Source organism: Colobus angolensis, unplaced genomic scaffold, assembly GCF_000951035.1.
Source record: "Colobus angolensis palliatus isolate OR3802 unplaced genomic scaffold, Cang.pa_1.0 Scaffold365, whole genome shotgun sequence".
NCBI lineage: Eukaryota > Metazoa > Chordata > Mammalia > Primates > Cercopithecidae > Colobus > Colobus angolensis.
In genome coordinates this window covers 235562-247287 of record NW_012116988.1, presented here as the reverse complement: position 1 = coordinate 247287, position 11726 = coordinate 235562, and the positions used below count along the sequence as shown (strand labels likewise).

General features: G+C 36.8%; 1 protein-coding gene across 1 annotated transcript; it reads left to right on the top strand.

Annotated features, from left to right (window-relative positions):
• The first annotated feature begins 3219 nt into the window (after window positions 1–3219).
• ZNF730 (zinc finger protein 730) lies at window positions 3220–10470 on the top strand. The gene is given in 5 exon segments (XM_011953520.1): window positions 3220–3349; window positions 8852–9152; window positions 9237–10051; window positions 10209–10292; window positions 10295–10470. Coding segments are annotated over 5 exon segments (1506 nt in total).
• Window positions 10471–11726: the final 1256 nt, after the last annotated feature.

Genomic DNA, 11726 nt, shown 5'->3' with positions numbered 1-11726 from the left:
CTACTCTTTAACAAAAATTTAAAAAGGTTAAAAAGAGTCTATAAAAATCTTACTTTATGGTGTGACATTAAAAATTGAATGAATATGTCAACAAAGTTTTATTAAAATTAAGTTTAACATTAATAACACACTAATATAAAGGTGAAATTTAGCTTATCTGGTATAAAAATCATACAGGAAGCATTGTCAAATATAAAATGGTGTTTGGCTTCTTTGGTCTAAAATATAATAAAAAAATGGGTGCTAATGGAAATTTCTCGGTAGAAAGGCACCAAGGACCATAAAGTCCACTGCTGATGTCCCCACATTTAAAACAAAAGGTCAATTTCTTAAAAATTATATACCTGGTTTATCTTCCACTTTCCTTTCCCTCAAAACTAAAAGTCTTTTAGCGCATTTACCAACTCTAGAATTTCTAATAAACTAGCACCAGCCTGAAGATCACAAGGTGAAAAAAAAAAAGGAAACTCGAGCCAACCTAGGAAGGACCCTACCTTGTGCTGCTAACCACCGAGACTGTTGTTCATATTGTGAAAAAAGGATGGGTTCATCACACCCAAGTCAAGAAAGCAACACCCCCTCCATAGTCCCAGGGGAAAACCCTACCAAACTAAAGCTAAGAAACATTTAACTCTTTCATCTATTCTCTTACTCTTGCTTCTTTCCTCACTCTATTGCTGACCATCTAGTTGTTAACATAACCAAGTCAATTTTGCCTCAAACTGTTGCATTTAATGCTTGCCTTGTTATACCCTGTGGGGACTTTCCAAGTCAAAGACAGCTCTCTACTTCAGAAAAGTACCTCTGTCAATCCTGACTCTCCTAAGACTGGGCATTAGTAAATTAGGATCATTTAATCTGGGGAAATTTCTATAAAGACTCCAGTATCATCCAGGATTCTTGCCCCCCAATGTAGGGATTTTATACTGTAGTTGGTCCACCATTCTGTGGACCACTAAACAGCAAGTATGGAATGCCCTAAGTGTATTTATAATTTCCTAAAATCATACATCCATTTTACTAGAGGATCATAGAAGTTAAAGACTTAAAACAAACTTTGGCAGCAATTAAGACAGGATACCAAGATGCAAGTGACTGGTTGGAATGGATCAAGTATTCCATCTGCATGTTAAACTAAAGCAATTGTTACGCTTGTGTGCACGGCAGGCCAGAGGCCCAGATTGTCCCCTTTCCACTAGGGTGGTCCTCCAGCTGACCAGGCATGGGCTGCATGGTAACTCTTTCCCAGGATTCTACAGCCTGGAGTAACAAGTTATGCCAAGCTCTCTCTCTGCTATATCCCAAAGTCCAGTACCCTGTGGGTCAACCCCCGAGGGACACTTAGCTTCCATCTCCCAACACTAAGTTCACTTCATGTCTCTCATGACAGGGAGGAAACTTAGTGTTCCTTGAAGACCTGAAGGGATGCAGTGAGCTTAAGAATTTTCAAGAGCTTATCAATCAGTCAGCCCTTGTTCATCTCTGAGTGGATATGTGGTGGTATTGTGGTGGACCTTTACTGGGCACTCTGCCAAATAACTGGAGTGGCACTTATACTTTAATCCAATTGGCTGTCCCTTTCACCCTGGCATTTCGTCAACCAGAAGGAGGAAAAATAAGACATCGTAAAGCAAGAAAAGCCCCTTATGGGTCTTTTGACTCTCATATCCATTTAGATGCAATTGGAGTCCCACGGGGTATACTGGATCAATTTAAAGCTTAAAATCAAATAACTGCAGGATTTGCATCAACATTTTGGTGGGTGACAGTTAATAAAAATGTAGATTGAATAAACTACATGTATTATAGCCAACAGCAACAAGCTTTTCATGAGTTAAAAGAAAATCTCATGTCAACCCCAGCCCTGGGGTGACCTGACCTAACAAAACCCTTTATATCCTATGTGTCAGAAAGAGAAAAAAATGACAGTTGGAGTTTTAACCCAGACTATGGGGCCCTGGTGAAGGCCAGTGGCCTATCTCTCAAAACAACTAGACGGGGTTTCCAAAGGCTGGCCCCCATGTCTGAGGGCTCTGGCAGAAATGCCCCCGTTAGCACAAGAAGCAGATAAACTAACCCTTGGGCAAAATCTGAATATAAAGACCCCCCATGCTGTGGTAACTTTAATAACTGTCACAGGACATCATTGGTTAACAAATGTTACATTAACCGTGTGCCAAAGCTTGCTATGTGAAAATTCCTGCATAACTATTGAAGTCTACAACACCCTAAACCCCGCCCCCTTGCTCTCGGTATCAGAGAGCCCAGGTGAACATAACTGTGTAGACGTGTTGGGCTCAGTTTATTCTAGCATGCCTAACCACCGAGACCATCCTTGAACATCAGTAGACTGGGAGCTGTACGTGGACGGGAGCAGCTTCTCCAACCCCTGCAAAGTGACTCTGAAGAAGACAACAAGCCCTGCTCCAGTCACATCCAGAAGCTGACTGGTCCAAACACAGCTAAAGCATGAGAAATCACATTACAGGACTGATTTTCCTTAAAATTTGCACGTTTACAGTAAGGACTTCAACTGACCTTCCTCATACTGAGGACTCTTCCCAGTGTATACATCAAGTCACTTAGGTAGGACAAAAGGTTGCCATGATCCTATTATTTTATGGTTATTATAAGTGTACTGGAACTCTAAAAAGAACTTGTTCGTGTAATGTTATTCTATACAATGTATGTAGCCCGGGAAATGACCAACCTGATGTGTGTTATGACCCATCTGAGCCTTCCATGACTACAGTTTTAAAAATAAGATTAAGGACTGAGGACTGGTGAGTGCTCATGAATGATACGAGTAAAGTGTTAGCCAAAACAGAAGAAAAAGGGGTGCCCAAACAAGTCACCTTGAAATTTGATGTCTGTGCTGTCATTAATAGTAATGTTAGGAATAGGATATGGTTCTCTTAATTTAAAAAAAGAGGCTATATGGCAGAAAATAAGTACATCTGCCATGAATTAGGACTGTGTGGAAATATATGTGGATACTGGTCTTGTGCCATTTAGGCTACCTGGGTAAAAAATGGAAAGAATCTTGTCCACCTTCAGAAAGGGAAAAGTGAGACTCCGTCTCAGAAAAAAAAAAGCATGAGCCACTGTTCCCAATATATTTAGAAATTTGTTATAAATTATTATTTTGGGGTTAATTTACTAGAATATTCCATTACATTCTCTTTACTGAGAGCATTACTAAGTTGGTAATTGGAGAATATGAGGAAGATTCATGTTATTTTTCATAAAACAGGTATTGCTGTCTCAAAGCCAGACCTGATCACCTGTCTGGAGCAAGAAAAAGTGCCTTGGAATGTGAGGACGCATGATATGGTAGCAGAACCCCCAGGTAGGTGAGAGTAAATACAATAGACAAGACTGATAAGAGATCTATAGTTTAAAAAAAAAAAAAAGCCAGTTTTTAAAGTAATTTGGGAAGCTGTTTTACAACTAATTTTTTTTTTTTTTTTTTTTTTTAGACGGAGTCTCGCTCTGTCCCCCAGGCTGGAGTGCAGTGGCCGGATCTCAGCTCACTGCAAGCTCTGCCTCCCGGGTTTACGCCATTCTCCTGCCTCAGCCTCCCGAGTAGCTGGGACTACAGGCACCCGCCACCTCACCTGGCTAGTTTTTTGTATTTTTTAGTAGAGACTGGGTTTCACCATATTAGCCAGGATGGTCTCGGTCTCCTGACCTTGTGATCCACCCGTCTTGGCCTCCCAAAGTGCTGGGATTACAGGCTTGAGCCACCGTGCCTGGCCCTTTTTTTTTCTTTCAAGATTGCTTTGGCTATTCAAAGTTTATTGTAGTTTTATGTAAATTTTAAAACCATATTTTCTATTACCTTAAATAACTGGAATTCTGATGGGAGTTTATTGAATCTAGAGACGCCTTAGATAACAAAGCACTTTAGCCTGGGCATGGTGGGCTCACACCTGTAATCCCAACATTTTGGGAGGCCAAGGTGGGTGGATCATGAGGTCAGGAGTTCGAGCCCAGCCTGGCCAACATAGTGAAACCCTGTCTCTACTAAAACTACAAAAAATTAGCCAGACGTCATTGCAGGCGCTTCTAATCCCAGCTACTTAGGAGGATGAGAGAGGAGAATTGCTTGAATCCGGGAAATGGAGGTGGCAGTGAGCTGAGACTGTGCCACTGCACTTGATCCTGGGCAAGAGAGCAAGACTCTGTCAAAGAAATAAAAATAAAAAATAAGGCACTTTAGCAATATTTATTCTTTCAATTAATAGACAAAATATTTTTAAATTTACTTGCATCTTCTCTAATTTTTTTAATTGATGTATCTTTCATTTAAAGTATTTTTTAGTTGCTTGATTAAATTTGTTCTTAGAAATTTATTTTAGTGCTAGTGTAAATAAGATTGCTTTCTTTCTATATTTTATCAGATAGTTTAAGTGTATGAAACCATAATGTATAATTGTATGTTAATTTTCTATTTGCTAATTAATATATTGAGTGTAATTATTACTTTGATCAGGTTTTAATGTACTGTTTATGGTTTTTTATATATAAAGTCAAATGCTCTATAAACAGCAACTTCTTACTTGTCTTCAATTTCAGTGACTTCAAAACTTTATTTTGACTAATTTTTCTACCACACACCTTCAGTGCTATGTTTAAGTATTGAGAGTGGGCACAATATAGTTTTGAATTGGTCTCTGTGAATTTTAAGAAGCAAACACCTCTTCAAGTTTTTATAAACTGGCTTCAAGATGTAAAGATATTATTTTGTTGGGTGCCCAGGGTGATAGAATGCCCTCTGGGCTTGTAGTGGAGAGGGGTTGTAGCTTGGTCACAGGGCTGCTGGGTCTTCACTAGGTTTCAACTTTATTTGACTTGTTACAAGGGGCTTGGGTAGTTGTAATTCCCATTATATTTTTGGCAGAGTGAATATCCTTTAGGACTTTGTTCTGTAGGGTAGATACTAGGGCAGATTTCTGCAGTTGGTTATATATCTATGGTGGACTTTATATCAAAATGCAGATGAAAATGGCTTTCACTGGGTACCAGAAAGGATTTCCCCAAGTCTCTGTGTGGGTTTCCGTGTAGGTAGAACTGACCATGAACTGTGGCTCAAAGAGCTGGAACTGAGTCATGGAAGTGCTTCCGAGAAGACATTAAGGACCAAGGTCTGCAGTCTTGTCTGTCTGGCTATAAATGAGTGTCTTTCTCCAGGCCTCTGAAAAGGCAGGACCTCTTCCAGACCTTGGTTGGGAAGAGTTTTGGATGGTTTCCTGAGTAGCTAGAATTACAGGTACCTGCAACCACGCCCAGCTTGTGATTTTAGTAGAGACAGGGTTTCCTCATGTGGCCCACACTGGTCTTGAACTCCAGGGCTCAAGCAATCCACCTGCCTCAGCCTCCCAAAATGCTGGGATTACGGGTATGAGCCACCGTGCCCAGCAACTTTTTTAATTCTGTAGCTTTGTGATGTGTGTTTAAATCAGAAACTATAAAGCCTCCAACATTGTTCCCTTTTTTTTTGAAGATTGTTAAGCACTTTATTTTAGTCTGTTGAGATTCTATATACTCGAGGGGTTGCTGTTCAAAAATACAATGAGAAATTTGAAAAACATTGCATTAAATCTGTAGATTACATTGAGCAGGATGGACATATTTACAATATTAACTATTTCAGCCTTTCCACAAGAGCACGCTCAAGAGTGTGTTGTTTAATTTTTATATATATTTGTGAACGTTTTCATTTTTTTCCTCTTATTATTTATAGTCTCATTCTATTTTGGTCATATAAAGTAATTTATAAAATTTTAGTTTAAAAATGTGGTAAATTTTTTTTTTGGCCTAGGAAGTTGTCTATCAAGGAAAGTGTTCTATGAGCTATTGATAAAAATGTGTATCCTAAGGTTTTTGAGGGGTGCCTTCTATACCTTTGTTAGGAATAATTGTTTTATACTGCCTTCAAGTTTTCTGTTTTCTTACTAATATTCTGTCTTGTTTTATTTTTATTACAGAAAGTGCAATATTAAAATATACTGTAATTATATTGCTCTCTATGTGTTTCTTTTATTCTGTCAATATTTGCTTCATATGTTTGGAGCCCTAATGTGAGATATATGTACACACAGAAACACACATTTATATACAAATATGTCATAGGTTCCCAGTAAATAAATCTATAATTTTTTTAAGGTCTTATTTTGTCTCTTTAGAGTTTTGACTTCAAGTCCATTTTATAAAATATGACAGTTTTTGACTTAAGATGTAGCTTGCATAATATTATTTTGGCCTCTTCTGCTCTCATTTGATTAATATTTGCATGAAACCTCTACTTCCATTTTGCCACTTTCAATCTCTTTTTATCATTAGATCTCAACCGACTCTTGTAGAAAGGCAAGTTGGATCTTGGTTTTTAAAATGTTTAATAAATCTATTTATTGAAAGTATGAGTATGTCTCTTGGCTGGGAGCAGTGGCTCACACCTATAATCCCAGCACTTTGGGTGGCCGAGGCAGGTGGATCAGAAGGTCAGGAGATCAAGACCATCCTGGCTAACATGGAGAAACCCCGTCTTTACTAAAAATAGAAAAACAAAAAATTAGCCGGGCGTGGTGGTGGGCGCCTGTAGTCCCAGCTACTTAGGAGGCTGAGGCGGGAGAATGGCATGAACCCAGGAGGCGGAGCTTGCAGCCAGCCAGGATCATGCCACTGCACTCATCCCAGCTACTCAGGAGTCTGAGGCAGGAGAATGGTGTGAACCCCGGAAGGCAGAGTTTGCAGTAAGCTGAAATAGTGCCACAGCACTCCAGCCTGGGTGACAGAGCAAGACTCCGTCTCGAAAAAGACAAATATATATATACACACACATATATATATATATATATTTGGTTTGGTAAAAAATTAACTTCAACTGAATAAAAAATTCTTCCTTATTACATCTGCCCTGAAATTTGTAAATGATGTTACTAATCGTATCTTTTTATGTGGTTTATTGATTAACAGATGTTTACAATAATTGCTATGCTTTTGTCTTTCAAATTTTACAGAATAATTTAAAATGTTTTCTGCACCATTATGATAATGCTACAAAATCCCTTTTTTTATGTATGTGCATATGTTTCTCAAAAAATAATTTATTTTTATTAGATTATTGGTATTTTCTTGAATACTTTTATTTTCCAGTTAAGGAACTGCTTTCAGCATCTTTTATATGTTTATGCAGTTTTGTAAGTGTATGCAGTGCCGATATACCTTTTCAGAATTTGGCTATTTTGGAACATCGTTTTTTCATTTTTCAGAACAGATTTGCTGATGGTATTGCTTGAAAACTGTTTTTTTTTTCCCCTGTAATTTGACTACATCTCATAGTTTCTTTCTGGCCTGCAAAATTTTTGTTGACAGTTCACTGGTTACATCATAAGACCATGTTTTTATATGACACATCACTTTTATCTTGCAACTTCCAAAATGCTCTTTCTGTCTGTGAGTTTTGAAATTGTGCTTATACATGTATTTGTTATAAATATCTTTGTATGTATCCTAGTTTGTTTGTTAAGCTTCTTCATGTTTACATTATTTTTCTTACTGAGAGATTTTTCAGTTATTATTTCTTCTTGTATTTTTTACCCCCATAATTTCAATTTTTTAAAATTTTCAATATTTTTGTTCTTATCTTCATTTTTGATTTTCTGTAGTTGTCTGTGTTCCTGTTTCATGCATTGAATATTCAATTTTTAATCAATTTTTAAAATTATTGTGTACATGTTTTCTGTGGTTTCCTTCTGAAAATTTTGTATTTTTGATGGAATTACATTGCCCTGTTTTGTATACATTGTAATCTTTAATTGAGATTTGGACATTTAGAAAAGCTACCCATCACAATCTTTATAATGTAGTTCTGTCCTGACATAGTCTAAAAACAATCATTTTGACTACACATTCTGGGAGTCTCTCCGACATGTTCTTAAAATATGTCTTGTCTAAAATTTTTTGTTTGCTTTTAGTTAGAGGAGTTTATTTATGTTTCTTCTTAAAAATCAGTAGGCCAGGTGTGGTGGCTCGTGTCTGTAATCCCAGCACTTTGGGAGGCTGAGGTGGGCGGATCACGAAGTCAAGAGATTGAGACCGTCCTGGTCAACATGGTGAAATCCCATCTCTATAACAATACAATAAATTAGCTGGGCATTGTGGCATGTGCCTGTAGTCCCACCTACTTATGAGCCTGAGGCAGGAGAATCGCCTGAACCCAGGAGGCAGAGGTTTCAGTGAGCTGAGATTGCACTACTGCACTCCAGCCTGGGTGACAACAGCAAGACTCTGTCTCAAAAAAAACCAAACAATTGGTAATCACTTGCTACCTTTGTTCTCTGTGATACAACAGTATCTCTGATACTGTAAAACTTCTTTTTTGTCTCAGCAGGCTCAAACTGTCATTTTAAAGTATACTACCATTTCTTTCAGAACCTTTTGTTGTAAGAGACAACAGTGTCTGGAAAAGCCCCTATAAGCCAGAAATAAAGATGTATGTGCCAGTATTTTACTTGTCTTTTAAAAAAGAAACTAGGAGTTGGCAGTTTACTTCAAAAGTCACTATGTTAAAATGGAGAGGAGGAAGAGCTCTGTTGGGTAAAATGTGACAGAATTTCTTTTCCTCTTTATTGCTCTTTGCATTGTGCTCACCTGGGGCACCGTACACAGTCAACTTACTTTTTTACAAATGTATGTTGGATTTTTGTTATATATTTATGAAGAAATTAGGGCCTGTGGTATTTTGCTATGCCATCTTGTTATGTAGTTTGTGTAACTTTGTAGGTTAGGTTTATAAACTATACTCAGTCTACTACATGGAGTAATTTGTAATTTTTATTTCTTTCAGTTATATGTTCTCATATTGCCCAAGACCTTTGGCCAGAGCAAGGCATAAAAGATTATTTTCAAGAAGTCATACTGAAACAATATAAAAAATGTGGACATGAGAATTTACTGTTAAGAAAAGGCTGTAAAAGTGTAGATGAGTTTAAGATGCACAAAAAAGGTTACAATAGACATAACCAGTGTTTGGCAACTACCCATAGCAAAATATTTCAATATGTGAAAGTCTTTCATAAAATTTCAAATTCAAACAGACAAAAGATAAGCCATACTTCAAAGAAACCTTTCAAATGTAAAGAATGTGGAAAATTATTTTGCATTCTTTCACACTTAGCTCAAAGTAAAGAAATTCATACTGGAGGGAAACCCTACAAATGTGAAAAATGTGACAAAGCCTTTAATGAGTCCTCAAACTGTACTACACATAAGAGAATTACTGAGAAAAAACCCTACAAATGTAAAGAATGTGGCAAGGCCTTTAACTGGTTTTCACATTTTACTACACATAAGAGAATTCATAGTGGAGAAAAACCCTGCCAGTGTGAGAAATGTGGCAAATCTTTTAACCAATCCGCAAACCTTATTACACATAAAAGAATTCATACTGGAGAGAAACCCTATAAATGTGAAGAATGTGGCAAATCCTTTAACTAGTCCTCAAACCTTACTGAACATAAGAATATTCATACTAAGGAGCAACCATACAAATGCGAAAAATGTGGCAAAGCTTTTAAGTGGTCCTCAACCCTTACTAAACACAAAATAATTCATACTGGAGAGAAACCCTACAAATGTGAAGAATGTGGCAAAGCTTTTAACCGATCCTCAAACCTTCATATACATAAGATAACTCACACTAGAGAGAAACCCTACAAATATAAAGAATGTGGTAAAGCTTTTAACCAGTTCCCAACTCTTACTACACATAAGATAATTCGTACTGTAGAGAAATTTTACAAATGTGAAGAATGTGGCAAAGCCTTTAGCCAGGTATCACACCTTAATACACATAAGAGAATTCATACTGGAGAGAAACCCTACAAATGTGAAGAATGTGGCCAAGCTTTCAACCAGTCCTCAAACCTTACTACACATAAAAGAATTCATACTGAAGAGAAACCTTACAAATGTGAAGAATGTGGCAAAACTTTTAACCGGTCCTCAACCCTCACTACACATAAAATAATTCATTCTGGGGAAAAAAATCTACAAATGTAAAGATTGTGGTAAAGCCTTTGAGCAGTTCTCATACCTTACTAAGCATAAGACAATTCATACATAAAATTGTAAAGACTGTGGCAAAGCTTTTAAACAATCTTTATACCTTACTACATGTAAGATAATTCATGCTGAAGAGAAACCCTATAAATGTGAAGAACGTGGCAAAGCTTTTAACCAATCCTCAAATCTTACTAAACATAAGGTAATTCATACTGGAGAAAAACCGACAAATATGAACAATGTGACAAAGCCTTTAACCAGTCTTCACACCTTACTACACATAAGGTAATTCATACTGGAGAGAATCCCTACAAGTGTTAAGAATGTGGCAAAGCCTTTTACAAATCCTATATTCTTAACAGACATAAGATGGTTCATACTAAAGAGAAACTAAAAACCTGAAAGTTGTAACAATGCCTTTGACAACACCTAAAACTTTTCCAAATATAGAAGAAATGCTGGTGAGAAATTCTAGAAATATGAAGAATGTGACAAAGCCATTAAAGTGTTGTCACATTTAATTGTAGGTTAGGTGATTCATACTGGAGAAAACTACTAGTGTGAACAAAGTGGCAAAACTTTTAACCAATGCTCACATTTTATTACACAGGACATTTATACTTGAGAACAAATATATAGATATAAAGAAAGTGAAAACCCTATTAATATCTGCTCACATTGACTCAACATCAGAGTTCATACTTAATAAAATCATTAAAAGTGCAATCACTGTTCAAAGATTTTTCAGAAAACGTAAGCCTTTAAACTTCAGAAGATGATTTCTTTTGAAGACAAACATTAAAATATAGAGAGTTATAGTAACTTTACTTGTGTCACAATCTTACTGTACTCATTTTGTACTAGAGGGAAACCCTGCAGCCATTGCTCCAACTTTGTTCAACATTAGAGAATTTATATTAATGAAAAACTCTCCAAATGAAATACTTTTGGAAAAAACTTTTTTTTTTGTTTTCAAAAACTACAGCTTAGAAAACTTCAGAGAGTTTATACTAAAATGTATTTTTGCAGATGCAATAAATAGAGAAGAAATTTAATCCAAAATTAAGTCTATGTAAGACCAGGCACAGTGGCTCACACCTGTAATCCCAGCACCTTGGGAGGCAGAGGTTTTCATTTCTGTAATAATAATCGACATTGATAATTTCTTAATGTATCTGTTGGTCATATGTATGTACTTTCATGGAAAATATTTATGCCTCTTGCTCATTTGTAAGTTATTTGTTGTTTATTGTGCAGTCATTTAAGTTTCTTATGTGTTTTTGATATTAACCCCTTGACGCATGTATGATTTACAAATATTTCGTTCCAATTTTTAGTGGACTTGATTGTGTCAGATTCTGTGCAACAGCATTTTAATTTGTAGTAATCTGACTCATTTGTTTTTCCTTTTCTTCCCTGGGATTTTGAGGTTAGATTTTAAAAGTCACTGCCCAACCAATGTTATGTGGGTTTTACTCTATTTTTTGTAGTAGTTTCCAGTTTTCAGGCCTTTCATTTAAGTAATTTATTTTGAGTGGCCAGGCGTGGTGGCTGATGACTCTAATCCCAGCACTTTGGGAAGCCAAGGCAGGCAGATTACCTTGGGTCAGGAGCTTGAGACCAGCCTTGCCAATATGATGAAACCCCGTCCCTACCAA